Source organism: Synchiropus splendidus, chromosome 7, assembly GCF_027744825.2.
Source record: "Synchiropus splendidus isolate RoL2022-P1 chromosome 7, RoL_Sspl_1.0, whole genome shotgun sequence".
In the NCBI taxonomy this organism is placed as follows: Eukaryota; Metazoa; Chordata; class Actinopteri; order Syngnathiformes; family Callionymidae; genus Synchiropus; species Synchiropus splendidus.
Genome location: NC_071340.1, coordinates 10,032,671 through 10,057,912, shown reverse-complemented (window position 1 = coordinate 10,057,912; position 25,242 = coordinate 10,032,671). Strand labels below are relative to the sequence as shown.

General features: G+C 40.3%; 1 protein-coding gene across 2 annotated transcripts in view; it reads right to left on the bottom strand.

Annotated features, from left to right (window-relative positions):
* ipo11 (importin 11) overlaps positions 1-25,242 on the bottom strand; it is a 101,549-nt gene that overhangs the window by 37,799 nt on the left and 38,508 nt on the right. For both annotated transcript variants that reach the window (XM_053871986.1, XM_053871987.1), the window contains exons 15-22: positions 23,375-23,480; positions 20,031-20,157; positions 12,286-12,319; positions 12,139-12,179; positions 11,907-12,023; positions 9,875-9,988; positions 7,646-7,761; positions 6,931-7,007 (exon numbers count right to left, since the gene is read on the bottom strand). In XM_053871986.1, coding sequence (XP_053727961.1) covers positions 6,931-7,007; positions 7,646-7,761; positions 9,875-9,988; positions 11,907-12,023; positions 12,139-12,179; positions 12,286-12,319; positions 20,031-20,157; positions 23,375-23,480 — 732 coding nt within the window. The remainder of the gene's footprint in view (positions 1-6,930; positions 7,008-7,645; positions 7,762-9,874; positions 9,989-11,906; positions 12,024-12,138; positions 12,180-12,285; positions 12,320-20,030; positions 20,158-23,374; positions 23,481-25,242) is intronic.

Genomic DNA, 25,242 nt, shown 5'->3' with positions numbered 1-25,242 from the left:
AAGGTTAGAGAGCATTTACCGCTGCCTGCTTGTTTTTGTTCCATTTGTTTTCACAAAGTAATTAGCAAAGACCCCAGGTAAGTGATTTATTTACCCCACAGGAAAAGTTGAAACAAGGTTTATCTTGCAACAAGGGCACTGTTGGCGCATTTCTACTTAAAAGTTAGAAGGTTGGGCATTTTATATTTCTTTTTTAACTGTGATACATATCAACGAAGAACTCAGAGCTTATTTTGCATATGAAAGGTTGAATTTTCAGCTGCTCATATTTCAGGCTGTTTAATGTGCTTCATGGAGGTCAAGGTTGATGTAAAAATAGAGGCATCATCTGGGCACTTCAGTTTCTTCTCACTGTTTGATACCAAATTAAGTTGTTTGGGCCAGGAGAAGTTGCATTAGCAGTGCATTGTCAGAAAGACAGAAAGGCAGACAACCAGTTACATTCCCAGCAAATAACTTTGATTATTTATCATTATTAGTTTGACTCAGAAGAACATCTGGTAGTGTGGAACTTTGCTCTAAGCTTGAATTACACTACAGACCTTTAAACAGTGAACACGCCAGGCTGACTCTTTACCAAGTCTAGAAGTTGAGTGTTGGTCTTCATAAGAACTGCTTTCTTTGGTAAAAACATAAAAAATAACCTCCATCACATTGGAACCAATCTGAATAGCACTTACTGGACGGAAGCAGGAGATTGAGAATTCTCCGGTTCTAACCATTTGAACCTGACTTGATGTGATCAAAAGCATTTAACTCACAGTTAGCAGTTAACAAAGGCCATTGACATAGAAAATGGGATGAAGAAATATTTGTTGTGCTGGGTTTTTTACGGAACACCCAAATTAATGGAGAACATATTAATAATGAATGGCATGTGCAGTAGTTTTATTCTATTTCCTTTCCAGGGAAGGCAGAAAGTCAGACTTCAACAATTTTACTTGCATCGGAAAGAATATCAAAAATGCACACAGGGTCTGTCTAAAATATATACTTTCCATAGCCTCATTGAAACATGCCTTCCAGGTTCACAGAAGTCACCCACAATGGCTCGTCTTAATCACTGACTTGGGAATACCCTCATTTCCTGAATAGCCAGCCATCTTTCAAAATCCTTGCAGTGCCCTCACCGGACACTATAGAATTTGCCCAGCCGTCTTGTCATGTACTAGTCCATGATCAAGTCACACACAGAGACAGAGACCCAGACTTCTCTATTCTCCCACTGTCCATCAGATGAGCCTCTGATTGTGCTCCACCAATTTCTACCTGACGCATAGCTACTGAATAGATGCATTTATGACCTATCCTGCGCAAATATCCACATATCCAATGTGTCACAGCAAAGACATAGCTGATGGAGATGAGAATGGTTGAGTATCAGCTGCAGCGCAACACAGTGCAGATGAGGAGCAATGGAGGATAGGAGAAAATACAGGTTATCCCAGGGAATGTGACCCCACCAACATCATGAACACAGGTGAAAGTGAGAGTGTGGAGCAATTTCCTTTGTGCTCAAGCTCACTTTCCTCTCAGCCACACTACACTGCGCAAATCCTCAAATATGACAACAATTATAAAGGTAAATGGTGTAATTGTGTAATCGTAATTGTGTAATTACCAGATAAAGCACAGCAAGTTCTTTCCAAAATGATGCCAGTCATCGTAATAGATGAAAAGAATGATATTGTTAATGAACAGAACAATGTAATACATCACATTTATGAATACAATTGATGCTTTTTTTTTTTTTTTTTTTTTTTTTACAACCCTGGAGACTTTCTTCGAATCATATGACGGCATGCATTTAAGGCACATTTCAAAGAGCCCTTTTGTGGTCTTACAGACATTAAAACGGCAGTGACTAGACAGAGAATGACTCCACACTTAATAGAGTCCCATTACGAGCGTCCAAATTCAAGTATGGTTTGCGTCAAAATTACTTTATGCATGTAAGGTGGTGAATACAGGCCTGTGACTGCTTTCCAATTTCGGTGCTTTGATAATGTTGCCATCACAACCACTGTCATTACTGGGCCCACTGATAAGCTGTGCACCTACTCCAGCAATATCCTCTGAGGCAGAGTTTTGTGTGAATATCAATACAAGAGGAGAGAGAGTAACAAGTTTCCAGACAAAAAGTGTTTCAATTCTCATTTCGGGCTTGACGTTGGTCCAGCAGATGAGGGCACCGAGGCCTGGATTTGATAAAACTTTCATCATCGCTCCCCGTTTATTAGAAAATGATTTTGACCATAATACATTTGTATTCATGAGTACTGTATGAGCAATTTGGCAGAAAAACACTGCAACAGAAAGCAAAGCTTGCCTATTTACACACAAATATAAAATTCAATGTGTCATCGATATCATCAGCTCAGCACCATCAGCTCCCACCGACAATGGCAAGTAACAAGAACTTGAGCATGCAACTCGGCCATTTTTAAACTAAAATTTCTCCAGGAGTTTCATCCTGCAAAGGGGGACATGGATTAAGTATATCTCCCAAACTGCATCAGACAAGATGTTTCAGCAAGCCTTTACAAACTCCCTGGGTTCCTTTCTAAGAGACAAGAAAATGCCATGTTCTACTTCATATTTGGGTAGTTAGCAAAAATAGACTCATACCAGATTGTCAGGCGTGAAGTCACAAAGCTATTATCAACACCCTATATTAAAGCCCCCAAACCTCCCAGTCAATGTGTATCTTGTACTGTTATCTGTAACAGTACACTCTCCGGGGAAAGGTGATTCATATAACAATTAATCATTACTGCACGACGCAGATGGTGATTTGGATGGTTGGTCTTTCAAGTGCAGTAATAGTCTTTTGTACTGAGGTAGTCGGCACCTCCCTGTATTGCCTTGTTTGTGCTTTGTGGCTGCGATTGGAAGTTCATCCTTCAATTGTTTCGATGGATATTCATTGCAAATCATTTATATCATGTATAAGTGTGTTCTTAACAAAGTGTGTGTAACTCACACACACCAGGATACATTTAGCCACACCATTCAATGCGTTACTGAAAAGACAAATATCCATGAGCATGAAACCCAAAACGCCAGGGGCCCTTTTGGCCCATGCAAAGACCAGGACATTCAAAGTCAGCAAAAGCTGATCATAATATAAAAAACCATTGTTTTTTCTGACCTGTGCAGCTGAGTCATGTCTGAATTCCTGCAAGAGGGATCAATTAAATAGACTCTCACATTTCTCATCTGACTACAATAGGATGACTTGCTGCAGCTTGCTGCTTCAGAAATCATCTCCATTATCCAAACCTTTGAGCAATCGAGCCGACATACATTTCAATGCCTGGATGGCCACTCTTTGATCTACATTAATGAGAAGATATTGAAGTTATCTACACAATCCGTGTCAACAGTGATGTTGAGGACCACATTTTTAGTCTGGTTTATCACTGCTTACATTTTAAACGGATCATTACTGCAAGGGTGGCATGCATCCTCTTTGCAACCAACTTGGAGACAGGAAAGAAATCAGATTCCCACTGCTAGAAATGCAACTGTCACTTTTAGATGCAAATATAGTTAATTAGTAAGGGTGGAAATGGGACATGTAATTCAGATTGCAGAGTTTCGCTACAAGGCATTCGGCCCGGTCCACAGGCAGAGAAATCCTAGTACACACTAAACGGAAGTGTTTCCTTAAACGGAAAGACAGATACTCTAGACAGATACTGTAAATGGATGGATAGATAGATAGATCCTCCTCTCTAAAACAGCTTCCACAGAGTCCACCTTCCTCCCCAACACAGACGCACACTTTCTGATCAGTCTGTCCAGACGATTCCCGTCACCTGTGGTCCTACTGCCACCACCCCAGACAATCACGGAAGAACACAGCACTGGCCACAACAGACTGATAGAAAATGTACAGCATATCACTACAGACCTCAAAAGATCTGAGCCTACTCCAGCATTGATGTTGTGGAAAAATGCAATAATCCGTACTAGTTCCAGGAAGTGTGAATGTGAGCAAGTTTCAACCGAAAGAGACATTGGCAAATGTAATAATAATGGCGACTCCCTTCACAACACTGCTTGGCATCGACTCCAAAAATAAAGAAAAGACAGAGTTAGTCTTCATCATAAGATTAATTCTGTTACTCACACAGCATACACGTAGATATGTGTCCTTGAGAGAACAGAGTCAGTGATTGCCGACTGCACTGCTGGTCGAACAATCTACCCAAGTCAAGGTTCTTGACATTCTAATTAGGGAATTTGCTGCTCCAGTTTAGTGGTGATGGAACGAGCCTCTTTATCAGGAAGACCAGGCCACATACCTGGCATGCTGGAAGTCCAGAGCAAGCCAGCCTCTTTCAATGGACCACATCCCCAGACAGCTCACGCTCAAAATAAATGAACCAGCGGATGCTGTGATGATAACCAGTTACACAAGCCAAAAGAGAAACTTCGAAGGAAAGATGATTTATTCAGCGTTACATCTTTCTGTGTTGATGTTGCCTGTTTGTTGTAGAATAATTTCATGTTTAACTGTATTCATTTCTACATTTTAATAGACCACAGCGTTATAAAGTGTGCATTTAACAAGGATACTACAATAAACAGTACACTATTATTGACTGCTCTGTAGAAAATCTCAGCCCTACATAGTGACAGAGACTTATGGGAACAGGAGGAGATGGAACCTCCCATTTCACCTCGTCTGTCGAGGTACAAATAATTCTTGCTTCCCCTATAATTCCATTTAATTAAACACTGTTTTGAAAAAAAAAATCTACTAAGTTAAATGTTGCCGTCTCTCCCGAATGACAATTCTGCCGTTCCTCCACAACTGCCGCGCTCATCCACACTCTAGTCACATCCAGCTTAGATTAATGTTCCTCATTCTTTTCTATTCTCCTTCACAATCTCATTTATAAACTCCAACGCAGCTGCACAGGTTACCACTTGAACGAAATCAGCTCAGTACATCACTCTGAGTCTCCTTCAACAACTATGCTCTGAGCTGATTGAATTCCCATCACCAAGAAAAGTAGCTTTCTCACCTCCAAAGCTTTGAGGTTTTCTAAGCAACAAACCATTGGCCAGCGATCAGATTTTATCTTATAATGTGTTGTGAGGTACGAGTGAGCTTGTAAACACAATTAGGCCATGGATGCAACAACATCCGGCCACCATCAAGTGTCCAATTCATGTGGTTACCTCTGAGTGGAAGGGTCCCATTCATGTTTTATTTTGTGCAGATATTTTGCCATGACTTCTAGGAAAGTGCTGAAGAATCGGATGACGTCCACTGAATTGATTAACTCATAGAAAAGCATGAGTGAGCTGTGCATGTAATCATGCTGATGCAGGTTTGGTTGACAGAGAAACAGCTAGCAGGAGAAACAATGAGCTCGCGTAGCATTAGCAAGAAGGAACGGCACTAAACTGCCACACCATGACACAGCATGATAGTCGTTTAACCTTTCTATAAATGTATAAATGGATTTTTCATCTTTAAATCCTCACAGTTCCAATGACATGTAACCATCGTATCAAAATAAACGCAGCAAAGCCTTCAGAATCGTCACCTTTTTCCCCCAATAGCTAAACATGTAAATTGCATGAACAGGGCTTTATGTACGGTGGCATGGGGCCAGATATCCAGCTTTACAGCAAGTCACCGACCTCGCTGACCCTGACTGCGCTGGGTTCCGATCCCCACCAGAATTGGAGTGGAGCTTGTGCAATCATTTTCCCATTCGTTCGATCACATGAGGATTGCCACATAACCAATATATGTTAAGTTCTCTGCAATACTGAATTATAATAAGTTTGACTATGAATAATACACGAGGCACATGACAAATTCAGGTTTAAGTGTAACATTTTTAGCCAATGTGGTAAGACTGCCCAACCTAAGTGGGCTCAGAAGCAGCATTCTATTTGGGGGGATGGAAGACATGTCAGATGATTTTAATGGGGAAAATTCATCTTCAAGTAGTGGCCTCACAGCAAGTCCACTAAAAGACTGGGAAGTTTATGAACACTGTAAATTCAACGATGACTTAAAACAAAGCAAACTTTATGTCTTTGGAATATCACCTCGTATTGAGAGTGAACTTTTTTTAAAAGCCACAAAAGGTCAATTAATTCTGCCACTCAACAGAAAGGTCTCATCCTATGGTGAAACCAAACTTTCTTTTCATCACAATGAAGCTTTGTTTGGCACCCCAATAACCTCAACCTGTCCATTACTCAAACTTCACTGCTTTTCACCTTTTTGTTCAAAATGATTTATGACATTAAACTTTTAGCAAGTAACTCCAAGAAAAGAGAAAATGACAGGCCTTTCATTTCGAGAGCCTTGAAGGCTCTAGTTGGCCCTTCAGGTTCCAATACTCTTCATATTGGATACATTCTCTCGATATGTGTAGAAGCACCAAATCAATACTGTTCCTCATCACACTCAAGGCCACCTGCGGACATGCACACTTGCACACCATAATGTACCAGTGTCCCAGGATCATGATAAATCACCCAGCCAGTTCAATTATATCTACCAGCAGTCTCTGCTGATGACTAGAGCCGCGGTTGTGTCCAGGATTTTTCTGGCTTTGGGTTGTCTGCAAAGCCAAAAACCACAATCTTGTCGCACTACTGTACTGTGAACAAAGCAGACCATAATTGCGTTCAAAACTGTGGAGTGTATGGCTTTTTCTTCGACAAAACTAATACAATGGAATAGACTGTAGCAGCCTCGCAGACGCACAAACATAAAACACTGCTTTGTGAGCTGCAATTTGCCCCGAAGTCAAATGAAGCGTGAAAGAATCATTGTGGTTCTCTTTCTTCTCTTGTCGCATGAAACAGACAAGGGAAACTCATGCACGAGAAAATCAAATTATACATACAAACATACACACATCAATCAAAATAACCCCCATGTGTGCTCACCCAGCAAAGGAGACATGTTCTGAAAAATCCGTAGCAGCTCTGGGGTGATGGCTGGGCAATTCTCCAACGTCACCAGCCTACATGACGGGAAACAGATGAAAGGGCGGAAGAATGAAGAGTGATGAGTAAAAATGGAACTAGCTCAAGAGATACCAGGTACCCAAGAATGAGAGCAGTAACAGTGACAAAGGGAAATCAAGTTTGTTAGTATTTCACTCGTGAAATATCACAACAGGAATCCACTCAGCGTATGCATTGCACACTCTTGTGAACTTATTAAACCTCTTTTAAAAAACAGCAGGGCCAGTCTCAGACACCCTCATTTGAAGGAGTACATTTAAATGAAAATACAGCGACAAATTTAATTCATGAGGACTTGCTACTAATCTCCTCTTAGCATGCAAAAACATTCTTTCAAGTAATTTATTCAACAGGACCTTTTAATGAGCTTTAGCCTAATTTCAGTGCGAGCGGATATAAAGGGAATGAATCTCACAAAAACATTTGGCATTAGAAGGATGGTAACAAGAATCTAGTAATTTATGGCAGTTCATTAAAGTTGTTTTGGGGTAGAGTCCATCGATACTGCTTTTCCTTGAATTGAGAATCCTCTGATGCTGCATTTTACCACATATCTAAAGAGCTATTAAAACTTGAAAAAGGGAAGAATTGATGCCATAAATGTGACTAAAACACAGTCACATCTTATTCGTACCATAGCTCAAGTCCATCTTCCAGCAGGTAAACGTGTGGCGGCTGAGACACATCGGTGCTGAGCTGAATGACAGGAAGAAGGAAAGGGTACAGGTTCTTGCTTTCTGCTCCGAGCCCCTGCAAGAGCACACAAACACATGACAATCTCTTTCAAGTAGAAGAAAGAAGTTCAAAAGTGCCTGTGATGAGACCGATTACATAGAAACCGTCAGAGTGAGTGGTTTCGCAGAATATTTATTTACAAACAGTTCCTCTTTTTTTTTTAAATAAGAAAAGTGAAGAGGAGAGTGCAGGTAGGGCGGAAGAAGTGGAGCGACACGAGTGACCTTTGACATCAAAGAAGCAGATATAGTGAGAGGGAAAGAAGTCAAAAATGATAAATGGTTTAGAGCAGGGGAGTCAAATTGATCCACAAAAGAGCCGGAGTGTGGCCCTTGGAGGACTGGTTGGACACCCCAAATTAGACGGAGGCAGTGACCACATTTCTATGCACAGAATGCTCATATGAAGGCAATCGCCTGTCCGATGGGTGCCATTATCGTCACGTACACGCAGTGATGGGTGGATAATGTCACTGGAAAAACGATGGGTGACCTCGAGTTTTCCTAGTTCCAGACATGAAATCGAAAGAGCAACATTCCAACAGTGCAGTCCACGAAGTGAAGAAGCCTGGGATTCATGTATCCGAGCAATAGTTCGACGAAATCACCCGACAAGAGCAAAAACTGACAGTTGCAACAAAATAAAATAACTGAGAGTTTTCTCATTTTCTCTTTATTGCATGGATGACTGTACGACTGTAAATATCATTACTTTGGTGTTGGCTGGATCACACTGAACCACGATTAATATACAGTACATAGTAAGAGACCAGTAGGTAGAGAGTCAGAGACACAGAGCCCGATCTGGTTCAATTTAAATAATCAGGGAAGTTTCCCTAGCAAGCAACATTATTAATGCTGTGATGTTAATGTCATTTCAAAAACCAGTAAATCATGTTATCCATCCTTTGAGAACAAAAGACCAAAAACTGATATGAAGGTGGATGAAGGCCAAATTCACACAATAGCACCACGTCCATCAACAACACTTCTGAGAGCAGGTTAGCCTCTTCAGCACAGACATATTTTGGAGTAAATAGTTGAATGTCAACAGTGTGTGGGCTGGCCTGTCTCATCCTCAGACACAAATCCAGAGTCCTGACGCACAAAGACAAGCAGAAGCAATCACTGGGCAAGTGGATCTAATCAGACATTCTACTCCTCAAACTATTTTATATTCAGTCCATAGAATATCCGAACATTTCAGCTGCAAATGCTCAAGATGAAGTGTTGAATTATTAAAAGTCAAAGAAGACAAAGAAGAGCAGCATCTCCGGAAAATGCAAACATAACAAGGCAAAGATGAGAGAGATCCAGTGACATACTAGTCTCAAAGAATTGCTTTCAGAGCTGAAGGCTGGCAACATCTCTGGCCAACATACCGGGTATAATCCAACTTCATCTTGAAAGATCACTTCAATTTCCCTCATGCTTACCTTCGAACTCCTTTGACAGTTATGAAAATGTAACTGTATTAAACTTTGCCTTCTAAGCTCCACTGTCGCTTTCAGTTTATTTCGCAACAATAGAATCGGCTTACAATGTGTAAACATCGATCAATAACTAAATACCAAAATGTAACTATAGAGCTGACCGGAATATACACCACAAAAAATGTACCATGAAAAAATCACTTTGCACACATATAAGCCGCACTGGTTTATTAGCCGCAGGTGCAGCAGTACAGTCTATGTCATAGAAAGACTGGTCACTTCCGTCAACTGGCTTAAAACTGCACATGGATATGTAATATCACTTCTGAACTAGAACACACAAACAAAAACACACCACAATTTACGATCATTCATAAAATGCAGATTTGGTTCTGTGAATTTTTCGCGATGTGATATGAAACTGCAAATTTAGAAACTTTCCAGTTGAAGCTGAAAAGACACTTCACTTACCCAGTATTTGCAGCCATGCAAAATCATGACTTTTGTCAGATGGCTGACTCAGCCAGTGAATTAAAATCGGCTCAAGCACTCGCAGAAGTGAGTTAACAAATTCAAATTCACATTGCCAGCAGAAATGACCGCCAATTTAGCAACTCTGTAAGCAATGACACCACAAGGGGCCATGGAAACACAGTGACACATGCGTATTAGAGTTCCAGAGGTTATCCATTGTACCTGCACCAGTTGGATTAAAGTTGTAAGTATGGCACATCGCAGCATGTTGTGTTCCTCTGATTGCTTCCACAGCAGAGGTAGGTATTGAACCAGGCAGCCAACGTACGGCCGAATCTGAAGCAGAGAAATAGAAAAAAATAAATGGAAAATGAAGAAACCTCAGAAAGGAACAGGACTGTGGGTAATAGAATGACAGATCTCAGGAAGTGTTTTTAATGCGCTACAGCACGAGGTGAGGGATGGAGAAAGAAAAGCGACGCTTCCAGGGAAAGTGGATTCAAGTCAAACCAAGTAAGACATTGAACACAGGAATAGAAATGCTGTTACAAATAAAACGAAATGAAATGCGGACCAATCTTGTGACAATTAAAATAAAACACAACCTGGACGCTTTTTTTCCAAGCTGTTCAATTGTCAATAAGACTGACTATCATTTTGATTTTATTCTAGAATAATATTGTCATACTGTGTTCAAACTGCACATTGTGTGTTTTTGATACATACCATAAATCCTGGACTATAGAAGGCACTGGACTATTAGCTGCAATTTAAGAAGGAAAATAGATCTTGATCATACATAAGCAGCACTAGTCTATAAGACGCAGCTGCAGTGGTGGTGTGTGCAAATGAAGCATGGCTAAAATAAGATTCCTCAAAGATGAGCTGTTGAATAGCAAGACTGGAACACAGCAAACTTGGTTGGTCATGACCTCCCAGGTCTGTTTTTTATGGAGCTTCAAGTTGGTATTGAATTACATTTTGAGCAAACACATACTCAACCCTCTTGCGGACCTCATAAAATGAGATGATGAGCAGGACTAAACTCCCACGTCTTAAGTTTGAGCCACTCGTTTGATGTAGAAGGGATAAGAATCCAACCCCATAAATGGTAAAAGAAGGGAAGAAAATTTGATTACATTAAATCTGGATTTGCTCATGCTTTCTTACGAGTTATACATGAGTTGTGTTGAAATGCACAATAAATACACATTCAACCACACACTAAAAAAGTGTATTTAGCAGAAAATGTGATAAAGACAAACTTGCATACGATCGTTCTGGAGAGACTGGCAGCAGCAAAGATTAAATCTTATCGGGTGCTGCTTTCATTTTAACTGAAGATGAACCCATGGTCCTTGTACATTGTACAACACACTGTTTCATAGCTCCAAATTCTTTAGTGAGAAGGGCAAGAATATTTATATTTTGACAGAGAGAGAAGAGGGGAGACAAAGCCAGTCCGACAGTTCAAGAGGATAGAAGTCATTTCTGTGACAGTTTAGAGTGAACAGAAAGGTGCTTAAAAGGCTGAGAACAGCATATGGGGAAGGTCAGTTTCCAGCTTTGACGGTTTAACCAATTAGCACAGGCTTTTGGACACAGAAAGAGAATCAAAAAGACACAGCGAGGAAAAAAGAAGGATAAGAAAAGGACACCAGCGCAACAGCTGCCACAGGCCTCGGGATGAACACGAGTGTGTCGGGAATTGTTGCTTCAGAGCAGTGTCAGAAAGTGCAGAATCCTTCATGCATCGCCACAGTATGGGGGCAGATGGTTGTTGTAGTTTACTTGCACAGCGACAGATGTTAAGTGTCTGTGTTTGAATGCTGACAGCTTCGCATGGCACCTGTGAAGTTGGTAGCGATTACACACTGCATATTTGTGTGTAGGTGTGTGTAACACTTAACAACTGATTAGCATCAGTGTTCATAAAAAAGTTTGAGTACCTTTTTCTGACCATGTAACATTGCATCGCTTCCCAATCTGCACAACCCTAAAACGGGGATTTATTGTGCATTTACCATTATCGAGCTAAACAAGACCAATAACCGTGATATTGATTTTGAGGTCACATCGACCAGCACAACTATGAATTTAAGTTTTAGCAACGAAACAAAGTGGCATCCATTGTACAGTACATATGGCTTTACCTGTGTGTGAACAAATTCAATGTTCACAATGAATATGAATACGGTATCATGTTCTTAAAAAATGAAATTGAACCTAAGCAGTTTTACTGTCCAAATCTCACCTGAATGTGAACTCTCTCGATCACGCAGGAGATCACATGGAGAACTTGCATTTTTGTGTCACACTCCGTCACCTGCTGCAGCAGCTGGAACAGCAGTCCGAAGATGGACTCGAGGTACTGTTGGAGCGACACCATCATCAATACTACTCACACTACTCCTCAACTCAGGGCCGTTTTACAATGTTTTCCGTTTTACAATGAACAATAAAGAAAAGAGAAATTTAAAACTTACAGGAAGAAACTGCTCGGTCCGGAACTCAAAGTCATCAACAGGTGAGGTCGGGTTAAGGAATATATAAAAGCACATCAACATAGTAAAATGCGTATGATTAAAATGAGACCAACAGATACATTCATACCATCACCATGAGAAGGATATTCAGTTTAAGAGTGGTCGCCGTTTCAATCCGCACCTGCACAGGAAGAGAAAGTCACTCAAAATATCCCACAGCATTGGTGAAACCAGCGAGTAACTAGCTGCCAACATTTGTCAGTAATAAATAAAGCTAGAGCGCAGCCACACTTTGACTTTTGCAATGTAATCAGGCAGCATTAGAGTGGGGTCGGAAATATAGCTCTGGGAAAAGGTGATTCAGTGCAGGAGAGGCAATTGAAAAAGCTAAAGGAGTCAAGAGGAAGTGAAAGACGGAGAACTCAATTACACTTGGACTCAACATTTTCACAACAAATTAAACATGCTCAAGGCATTAAAGGCAGCAAGTGAGAGTGTTTGAGTATGTTGCATCATCAGTCATGTTGAGTACTAATGTATAAAACATAGGTCTCAAAATAGATGTACACAGAAATCTCCTATTTACTTGGGGTGCATACAGTGTATTAATAACATTAACATCAAACCATTACGTCACACTTATCATGGGAAAGTCAAAAGAAATTATTACAGAGGGACTTAAGCACAAGTCTGATTCAGCCTCAAGTACAATTTCAAGAGGCTTATAGGTGCCATCTTCTTCTGTCCACATGTACAGTACGGACATAATAACACCATGAGAATGTTCAACCCTCACAGCACTAGGCTGCGACCCAGAAAGGAATGTGTTTCCATGACAAACATCAACCCAAACACGGCATCATGTTTAGTGGTTGTTCTGCTGCAGAGGGGACTGGTGCACTTCACAAAAGAGACGGGCATCACATGGAAAAAAAATGATATACAATAAATGTCACAGCAACATCTCAAGCAAAAGCTCGACTTCCTGTGCTCGAGTATAATAACGTCATTGTTTATGTTCTCAAATCAAATTCAAATTCAGATTTGGGGCATTGAATTATTAGATATGGTAAACACACACACAAAATGATTTGACGTGAACTCATGAACTTGTGGATATAACAGATGGAATGTTTTTTGTGTTAATCTCTGCCACAGTGGAACACAACCTGAGAGGATGACTGTGAATGTGTATTTTTAAATGCTACATGGGCTGTTACATTCCAGAAAAAAATCCATCAGGACAAACTGTTTACAAGATGTCACAGTTGTCAACGAAGGCTTAGCTGCACCTTTTTGGACACAAATCTCCCCCAGAAATGCAAAATCACGCCCCCCCCCCCTCCTACGAAAGAGCTGAATTTTGCTAAGGAATGTGGAATCAGCAAGGAGAGTCAGCAGGAATAGAAGGCAACTTGGAGCCTGGCCTCTTTTTTTCAATCCAGAACTCGCTTCATTATTCTACGTCACAGTAAATTGTGGGATGAGAAGCGTCACAGTCCCATTTATCATCCTGAAGAGAATTTGAAATCAATGTGATGTAATTAACGTAATTCTTGCAAGACCTTTTGGGTTTGAATACTTCAGCATGCAGCTGTAAAGCTGTACTGAGCCTGAAGACAAGGCTTTTGTTCACCCTTTGTTCTGAGTCTTGACTACGCATATGAAGTCTGGATCGATACCCGCCACAGTCGCAAGCATCTGAAACGTGCTTGCTTTTACAAGATATTAAATTTAAGACGGAGCTAGTGAACCATGAGAGACCTGGAACAGTGCAGTCGCCACTTCAGAAAGGTTAATTGGTCAAGACAGTGATTTAGCACACTGAAGGTTTTTCATCAATCCAGTTAGTGTATTATTCATGATATTTATGCTTCTGTGTTGCCATCATTATCTCCCTGAGAGAATAGCACATTCCTGCTGAGGACCGTCCATAGGACTGTTGTGTTGGCAATTTGCCTCTGCATGGATATAAATGTGTGTAATTCTAATCTTATCTTAGGAGAACTTGACACAATTTTTCTCCTTAAAAAAAGCCAGCATGGCAAACATTCAGACATTGATATGACAATATAATTATTGAATAAAATAAAAATGATAGTCAGTCTGGTGGGGAGGGAGGGAGGTGGGAGCTTTTACCCGTTCATCTTAAGGTGACTGGCTACTAGGGATGGGCGATATGGACAAAAAAATTAACGACAATTATCACGATAAACACATTTACATTCTATTCCACGTGTTGGACACATGGAATTATAATGAAACTTATTAGTGGAGTTTGTCTCCAAAATCATTATTTGTTTATGTTGAAAAATAATAGTTAACCAAGTGTAGAGATGAGAAATTCAGTGTTTCACGTCTCTCATAGAACCCACTCCTGTCTGACAGACTGCTTTGCCAGTTTTATTTTGGGGTTAAATTGAGCCATCTGTCAGTTTACTTTAACTACGGACCAGTCTGGACACATCTCCGAGATTCTATTGAAGACATATTAGAAATAATGTGAATCAACAATCATTTAGTCATATTCTATTGTCGAAATCATTGTACGGACTGTCTGTCCTTTGTCTTGGGTGAAGAAAAACCTTTTCACAATTCTATCTCTTAAAATGGTTGTTTTTCATTGACTTATTGAAGATTTCACTTATACTATGACCGTCTTAGCATTTGTTGATTTGTTAAATGATGCCAAGTTGTACCATGAGCGCTGCCTGTGAGAGTGTGTCTGTGATCAGCGAAGCCTGATCGGGGACGCAGAAGAGGACACCGGCACCAATACCGGTGCGGAGCTCCGTCCAATATCCAACTATCTTCACCACGGTGTTTCGCAGAGACGCCATTGAAGCGGGAGACCTGCATGTGTTGATATGAACCTATGAGGACCACTCCTTTTAATAAAATAAACACGGATCCAAAGACTCGGAGTCGACCAGTGTCATTATCAAAGGTTATCTGTACTAAAAATAAGTTGAAAACTACAATCGTCCACCAGACTCTTCACGATCGCCACACACCGGTGTCTGCTGCCAAACGCCATGGATCTGGAGAGGGTGGCATGCCATCATGCCATTGTCTCGTTGCGTTCATGTATGCAAGTCCAATGCAGCGAGGGTGTCGCGCATTTATGAAATTTATCGTGAGATGCAGAATTGTCATTAGATTGTTTTTGGTGGTATATCGTGTATACGAGTTATGGCCCATCCCTACTGGCCACTACTCACTAGAACACGGACAGCCAGTTATGACAGATTGGCGAACAACTTGGAGTTTCTCTGCAAACAACATGTTGCAGATTGATCACCTTTTTTTGCAAAACAGTCTGAGGAAAGAGCTTTCAAGCAATTCATTACATCACACTGCAAACAGTTGTAAATCAGCGGCAAGGACAGACTTTTTGAGTAAAGTTACGGGCCAAAATCAAGACGCATCAGTTGTCTGTGGAATTCCCCAGGAAGGACAAGAGTTGAGTTGGAGATAGAGTTACAGTGGTTTGGACACATGGAGAGGAGAGACAGGGGACATGCAGAGATGGAGGTACCATGGACAGTAAGAAGAGGACGACAATCAATGACCTTCATGCATGCAAAGGAATACATGAAGAGGATAGATGGGTCCAGAGAGGATGGAGATGGGAAAATGTAAGACTGAGATGGGGAAAGGTTGCCAAAGTAATCCACACAATTTCATATGTCAAATTACCAGCATTTATCCTACAAAACCAGAGCAGAAGAGGTCAAGGCATTAACATCCTGCTGGAGCAAAAAAAACAAAAAACAACTGAAATCGAGACTTATGTTTATAAAGGTTATTAGGCAAGTCCAGCTACCCAAAAAAGGATGGTATGAGGGACTTTGTTTTCTTGTGAACGACTTGTAAAGGACTTCAAATACTTCCCCTAGTAATCTCAGCGCTCAGATTAAAAACAATGATGAATGTGAATTGGACTCTCTTCATCCAAGAGATAAGACAGTGAGGGTTGGAGTGGTGTCCCAGATTTAAATAGAAAATGTCATTTTCTTAATATCTACATAGCTGCAGGGTTCTCCCTAGCTACGCTCCCTATGCTGGGATTTCACCCACAATGCCAGGATCTTCAGATGTTTTTGTCAACATGAAGCATTCCTTTACCGTCTGCAGAGCAGGACTACACCTCTTAAGGAAGACCATGGGAGCTGTGCTCTGTTGTCTGTCCGTCCGCTACTCAACCTCCACCATTTAGGTTGCCCAAATGTGACGCAAAAGTAAGCCTCTTTCGGGCAACCTTGAAGTCATGGTAAAGAAGTGAGCAGACAAGTTATTATGATGCAGTGAATTGCAGCAAAGCATACATCTTACTTTCTAACCGCAGTAGAGCTAATATGGTTTCAAATTAGCGGTGAAGGCTTGTCAATGAGATGTATTATTAAGCCCTGGCTGGAGGAGAAAAAAAAAAAATCACATCTCTCCCTTCATGCCAAGACGATAAACTCCATGACGAGTTTCTGGTAGATAAATGACGCAGCAAGTGCACATTGTCATGAACAAAGTATGATTAAAGGAGTGGTGCATAAATGAATACTCGCCATAAACGTATGAAGAACTGGAGCTTCCAAGCGAGTATAATCTATAGACAGATTAAATTATATATCATTTTAAACTGCCATTTCACGACAGCCCTTGTGGAGAACTGTTACAATTAATAAGACAGGGTAGACCGAAGCATTACGGATCCCAGCTGGTTACCACTTGTAATACAGATTACATTTAATCATTCATTCTTTTTCCCTCACTGGTGTCACAGTAGGCTGCAGCCCACCACAGCTACTTAAGACGAGAGGCCGCGGACACCCAGGGCACAGGTGAGCACATGCAGACCAACAACCACTTTTTAGTTTCTTTTTCTTTTTCATTGAATTTGCTTTGTTGATAGTTTAATGGAAGTACACTACTACTGTATATACAGTACATTTGTAGAGGCAGAAAATTAGAAAAGTCTGTAGGTTACTTGTGTCCAACTCCAGCCTTGAGAGCCAAATATTGGCTCTCAAGGCTGGAGTAGGACATATAAAGACCACTACGCAAGCTCCAATGAATATCGATACAGAGATCCACAAAGACATTCAAACTTGCCGGTGCTTTCTGGCAAACAAAGATTAAAAATTCTACATATTCATGAGGACACCTTCATAAACTAGATGTAAAAGAATTTAATGAAAGATTGACTGTGCTTTTGAGTTTTATGAAAAAGTGCCTCTTGACTGGGAGTCCTTTGTAAACCAAAAAATTCACATTTAAATTAGCCTACAGCAGACTTAGGCAAAGCGCGGACAGTGGGCCAAATGTGGCCCTTTGACTGTATTTATGTAGCCTTCCTGGAGTCAGAGTAAAAGTATAAAACTGACATTGTTGTCGTCTCTGACATTTTTGTCTTGGGTATGGTTCATTATGATGCAAGTGAAACATAACTTTTCCATTTGGTTATTTTTCTAAATTGTTGGCAATTTTGTCCCTTTTGTCATGGTTATTTCAAAACAAAATCAAATTTTTAAAGCATAATTTCATAATCACACTTGATGTCATCACTTGATTTTTATTTTTCATTTTGTCTTAACCTCCTTTCTTTGGGTTTGACGGCCCCCTTCAACGGTCACAATATACAACCAGGCCCATTAGGAAATTTAATTGCCCACCCCTGGACTACAGGATGCATATCGGTAGGTGGTCCAACTCTGCAATAGATGCTACAGATCACTAGCATACAACCATGAAAAGAATCTATATATTTAGACTGTCTCGGAACGTCTTATTCTAGTCTTCCTCAACTTGTGAAATGTGATAAGGAGAAGGCTCAATGAAATAATGTCAACGTAACTTCCTCTCTGATATTGCTCTTACATGGCAGTGCAGCCACTGGGCTACTGACTGAGACGGTCGTAAGAGCAAATCAATAAGTCTCGACGCTGTAGAAAAACTGAAATGTCAAAGATAAATATAACTGTTAACTTTATGGGGCCTTTGGAGCAACGAGGACCACAGGACACTAAGAGGTATTGATAACCTATTGGGCCAATTGAATGAAGACAGCACACTTTATTTGCTCATTAGAAGAAGATGATCAATAATTCATGCCCAAAAGTCTCTAATTAGCCGTGACAATATTGATCAGATGCCCTAACATTATTGGCCAGCTGGTTAGTTCGCAATTATAAGGAGAGGACAAACTCCTACATCATAGAAAAAAAGTTAGGTATTTCACTTGTTCTATTTTTTGCAGTGGAACTTTAGAGTGAAATGTTAGCCTGAAAAACTTTGCACAAGAAAAGCAAACTAAGAAACTAATTATTTTGTGTATTACTATCCATTTGGGATGCAACAGCGAGATCACAGGTTTAAAGTAACAAGATTAATAAGCAGTTTTATGACCGGGTTCAAATCTCTATTAAACTTTCAGGACAGGATCGATAGCTGGAAGGACACGAGTGGGTAGATGTAATTCCAATTTGTTGCTGTTCACAGGACCGCTTCATAACTACAGCCAAAAGTGGCTCGATACATTCGATCAGTAAGATGAGGTATCAAAATGCACCAGACACAGCAAAAACTAGAGCCGCAGCACAGGTTTCACTGAGTTATTAAAGAGGGGTTAAAAATAGGGCTTTGACACAACAGCGCTAAAAAAAGTTCAAATAGCACTGACCCCAATTGGAGCTTCATCTGCATCAGAAGCAGATAGGGCCTAACCGTAAATGTATTTCAGTACAACAAACAAGTTTCAGGTCAAATTCGAGGGCTCTTTCAAACACTTCAGGGAACAAAATCTTTGGTCGAATTTGTCATGAGAATAATTCCCCACATAATAGCAACGGCTGACAATAAACTGCAGAGGAAAAGACCATTTTGTCAGAGTTAAGCATGTTATATGATAGTGGTAATAGTATTCTCAAACACCAGATGTGTCAGATTTTGAGAGGGGAATGGACAAAGTGTTAACGTTATAAGCTACACTTCACCACATGTTGACAAAAACAGCTGAAACCACTGGGGATTTGACCCCTATGGTGCTAAAGCACTGGGGAGTTCATCTTCCACGTGTTTCCTTCCCTAATGGGGGTGTATCCAGGTTGGCGAGAGGCCACCATGCAGGTCAACAGTCCAGCATTGTGCAAATCTCAACAGACAATCCACCAAGCACACTTGTAGATCTTTTGGCGGTATCAATTAACCTCCAAATATTTTTGGAACTTTGGGAGGAAAGCTCTGTGTCTGGCAGTACCCCATGCAAATTCAGGAGAACACAGAGTTGCCTCAACCTGGATTCCAACTACAGCTACACCATTCACTTTACTCTACAAAACTAGACACTAAAGAATGAAATTTCCATCCTGAAAGTGATGAACAGGTTTTTCTTATCTTATCATACATAAGGCCATATCAATCAAGAGTCATCCCATGGGTGGATTTCCTCTTTTATTGCAGCAACCAATAACAATTTTCATTCTTTATCACGCTGTGCTGTGATGGAAAGATAATAAGCATCAAAATGAGCCGTATGTGTCGTGGTCCGGGTCGGAAGTTGCAAGATGACATCCCTTTCTCTCACATGTACTTAACCTAATAGACTGGCATCACCTTTGGCCTATCTGGATGGTTTCAATTATGACATAATCTCTATTAATTCAAAGGCATTTTCCGTGAACTTATTCCAAAGCCTTTTGCGGCCATACAAATGGAATACAACCACTGGGTTGTGTCAGCGTGTTACACTGAGGTATGATTGCTTAGTAAATAATGCACATAATTCAAACATCATCAATCAGATACACAATGAATGAGGAAAGAAATGTCATTTTAGAAACTTGTGAGGCAGAATGTCTTCAAAACAACAGCATATGGCGTTTCAGAAGTTAACTCACCACCAAGTCTGGATCCTGCATCAGACTGAGGATGACCTCGTAGAGAACAGGTCTAAGATCTGACTTAAACTTGACAGAGATCCACTGTCCAATGAGCCAGATCACTCTTCTTCGGATCAGCTTGTACCTAAAAAACACAAGGTTAGTATCAGTCAACGTGCTTGCTAAAAAAAAGAATCATTTGCCAGGCTTCTGAATGAAAAAGACAAGAAAATATTTCCAAAAGATAACTTGCTTATATAATGTCACAAGCAGCCTAGACTGAGCCAACACTGTGCAACATGCAGTGAATGACATTCAGTATACTAGCTGGGGTTGAAGCAAATTAAAATGAACTGTGGGTTTTATTAGATTCTGATATGAAATTATACACATAGTGTCAAGTCCCACAACCCGGCAGTCGGCTCCGATGATAATTAAAAACTCAATCGAGAGAGAAACAAGTCTCCTCCGGCATCTGACCTTATTTGCACCCAGACCTCGAGTGTGATGAGGGAACCAAGCAAATGAGATGATAAAAGACCATTGTTGGGTTCTCGTCAGATGTCTTCAAAAGACGAGGACACAGCACAAACCTTGAACAAGGTCGTCACAACTAGAGAGGTTAATTTTGATTCATCAGTTACAAAGGAGGAGCACCTTATGATGCACTGTGATCAACGAACACCCAAACCAATTACATGGTTGATCAAAATGTGCAACCCACCCACTCTTTGTTTTCATGGTTTATTAGAATAATATTGATGAGCACATTTTACTTATTTATTTTTTTACATTTTGGACTGAGCCATGCTATGCTGAACCAGATGCACAAAACCCAAATTAAAACACGCCACCATTTCCCTGCATTGCGAGCCAGGCACAAAAGAAATGACAAAAATATCTCCATTACAGTGTGTCAAGGAAAGTAAACAAACAGCTCCTTCTGGCTCTTCAGATATGGCAGGGTGCGATATTAAGGGCATCGGAGACTGTATTCAAGCCGAAAGGTTGCAGTGGGTTGTTTTGCGAGTTCATGCACAAGATAATTCACTCTCATCTCTGAACCCGCGGACCTGGTGATTCATCACAAGGCAGGAACTTAATATTAGCAGCAATAACGAGATTTTTTTCCCCTTCACAACTAGCTTGCGCATTCTTAGCCATGAAAGGTAATAAAATGCTCATGATTTCATATTACAAGCAAACCATGTAAGGGCTGGGGCAATATGCATTTGTCCCACTTTGATATTTCCACAATTGTATCCTGATTCTGGTTTATTCATTTAAAATACATTATAACATAAATTCACACCACAGTCTCCCAGAGACATTTGGTCAGAGTGGTTGAATTGGTGCATTTATAAAGGATATTATTAATGTTTATGTTTAATAACAAGATGCGGCCACAGCTTCTGAGAGTACTATTCTGGGAGCTAAATTGTTTCAGCGATTGAAAGGCTGCGTTATCACAGATGAATGTGCAGATGGTAATTACATTGGAAAATAGTTGGCGTTTGAAAATAAAAATTTGTCACGAGTATTAAACTTGAATGTTTGATGGCTGCTCAGTTGAGCAGGAGACGTGCTTGAGTTTGCGTTGGCAACCGTTTACCAGCAAAAGCATATGACACTGTGCCTTGCCACCGCCATAATGTGGAGATTCTGGGCAGAAATATCAATATTTAATAATGTCATGAAAAAATTGCAATATATTTGAGAATCTTCCAGAAACATTTTTTTTATGGGAATCCCACGATTACTTCTGTCGTGAACTTAGTTTAGAGGCACGATATGTCACCGATAAGTTATTCAACAGATGCTGTATTCATACAGAAAGAAGAGACCATCTCACACAGAAGGCAGATTTTCATCAGATTTTCCTGAGTAAAACAACCAGATAATGATGAAAAAAATGATGAATGATATGGCAACATTGGCAGTATCATTAGGATTGATTTATGAAAATATTTGTACGCATTAGATGTCCAAGTTTAACACCTCCCAGAAGCAAACAAATTGAATTCCCACTCCAAGAGGGGTAAATGGTGAGTATGTACATTAAAAAACACATCCTACAGGACTTTTTATGAACTGGCAAGCACATTGTTGTTCCAGCTATGAACATGACAGCTGGACCACCAGCGGTAGGATGATCTTCACATGACTCTTAGAATTCAGTTTTAATTCTAGCATTTACCATGCTAATCCGCCATTATGTTTTGATGGAGCACATTATTCAAATATAGACAAGCAACAGGGGAAACACTTGATTCAAGAGAGACACCTGATGGATCGACATTGGGCACATTATTCTAGGTGACAGAACGTATTGGACATGTGAGCAACATCAAATAAACATCATAAAGAACAAAAAAACAAACAGTGAATGCCACATGAGGATACACAAGTTCAAACTTGAAGAGGCTTATTGGCACAAGGCGTGCCTGAAATAGGGACATCAAAACACTTGCACTCAGACGTCAGCAAAGACCCCGGTGGCTGATCTTTAGAGTGCTGCTGGCTTTTTAGCTCGATTGCTGTGGAAGGGCATTTCTTTGTTCTTTACTTCACTCTCACAAGCTCCAGCTGGTCTGTCTCATCATTTCAAATACATCATACATATCTGACTGCCTGGAACACACAGCCTCAAGAAAAAACCCACTCAGGAAACACACCTGTGCTGTTCCTATTAAAACAATAATGTATTCGATAAAAACTTATAAGTAATAATAATAACTGTAGCTTTTTTCATTGTACCAGTTCAAAATCGCAAGACAGGCCACTGCGACGCAAGACAAAAAAATATAGCGGTATATTGCTCTCACCAATAAGATTTTTCAAAAAACACTGCTGTAAAAGCCCTGGGGAGTCTAGGAGCTGAAAGCAGCTACTGGTCTTGAAAAAGTTCTTCCATTTTGTCCTCAGAGAGTCATATTATGTTCAATTTGGGCTGAGACTGTCTCACAAAGAGTGTGACTCGGAACTGAGGTAAATATTATGAGCGTAGTGGTGTTTCGGAGTACGAAAATAAGTTGAGCCATTTGACAAGGCACTTGCATTGGTTGTTTTCCCAAGCCGTGTTGGTTTCACACGAGGAGACCATTTCTGTCTCGCTATTTTATGAGCTTTAAAGCTGGAACAAGCCTTACTTTGCTCGTAAGACTGTTTTGCAGTTGTGGGGGTTGGGTATGAAACAAAAAAGTAACCATGGGAACTTGAACACACCGTCATGGTGAGGAATCTGATTGTGACAAGTGCAACCTACATTTATGTTAAAAGAATTGCACTTTAAATTACTGTCTAAATAAAAACAGTGATTATCATGTTTGAAGAGGATGATGAAATAAAAGTGAAAGTATTACCTGTTGTGGCTGACTTGTAGCTCCCCAAGAAGCTGATTCTTGAACCACTGGTCAAAGTCCACGTTGTCAAAAAGCTCATAGGCTGCAAGTCCAACTGCATTGTACACTGCAGAAAAAGAGGCAGCATTAAATGGATGAAATAAAAATTGTAAAAAAAATTATGTCGAGCCCTTCAGGCAAAATATTGCGTACAGACATTAGATTAGATGGCCTTTATCAATTTAGCGCGTAGGTTAAGAACTTGTGTAAAGTGTATTGTTTTGATACACATAATCTCAGAAAAAAAGATAAGTAAAAAATAAAAGTAAAATTCAGTGCCTCTGTGTGGACAACTGACAACTTAATTAAAATTATGATGTCACATTAAAACAAGTCAGTTAAAACACAAGTTTAATATTTTGAGGACACGTTCTGAAACGGTAATTGCCAAGCTACTCAGATCTAATTGAATTTCATGCAGAGCACACGCTGACCAATGTTGACGGAGTATGAAGCGGTTCACCTCAGATCGGATAAAAGCACTCAGTGACTAACATGCGTCCTTCACTACCTCTTGTCCCTCAGCCGTTTTACTGCCTCAGGAACATCGCAACTCTGGCAACTGATGCAAGTCGTCCTCCATTACAAAGCAAAGCGCTCTTCATCAAACTCAGAAATGAGCTAACTCATAATTTACACTCAATCGGCTCTTGGGATCCAAACAATAATCTGAATTCCATAACATATACAAGTATTTGACGCATGTCCGTACACAACACTTTAATTGATTGAATTGAGAATTTATATCTCATGATCACAAGTCATCAAGATCATTTTTAATGTTTTCCCATATCCCTCAGGGGACTCCGCACGGCAGCAAAAGCCCACGTAAATAGAAAAGAATTACGATAGAAAATGATTACTAAATGTGACATCAGGCCCAGAGCCCCAGAGGGGGCAGCTCAAATGTTTCTCGTTGCCTGCGGGCCACACAGTACTCCACAGTGCCATTGTTATATTTTCAGACTGCAAACCGCTTTCAAAGCTCATTAAAAAAAGATCCATTTGACTACTAAACTTTGCTGACAGAACAAAGGCATTTGCAGCAGAAATATTTGAGGTTGACTTGTTTCCTAAAGCTGGCTTCAGGCTGGCAACCTCTCGTCCCACGTAGCTAAGGTGTGCCTCCGTGTGCCATGACCTTGTTCAGGGAAGACAATGGCTGAATGTGATGTATAATAGTGCAGACTGATTCACCCTATATGATGTTGTTAAAATCCCTAGAATATGGAAGGGACTCACTTTTTTTCAGTAACTATTGTTCGCCGTTTATGACACACTAAACCTCAAAGAAACACTATCCAACTGCTTTCATATCAAGTAGCCAATGGCCTAATTTAAATACCGGCAACACCACATCAGATCAAAGCAATTTGTCGTGCTACTCAAAGATCTTGTTTGTGCACTTGCATCTGGAAGTACAGCCACCCTGATTTCATGCAGTGCCAGTTAAGGCTTTGAGATATTTAAATTAGACGATCTTCAGCTTCCTTTCTGTGATCGTCATAGAAACTGAACAAAGCCTCCTTTGGCACAGTTTGAATCATTTGTCAAGGTGTCTTAAATTATGATGGCTAGATGATGAAATTATAGTGGAGTTGAATGAGCTAAAATACTTCACTTTTCTTGCAGACTTTGAGATTTGATGCCACATTATTCTAACCAGCCACAACAAAATTTCATTGTATTTCAGCATTTCCCATCAAGTTTCTGCACAGAAGGTCATCCTCCTCTACCACAATCACACCTATCTTCTTCACGGCTTCTGATCCAACTTTCCTTTGCAAACAGTCTTTTCCACCATATCTCCAGTACCATCTGAACATTTA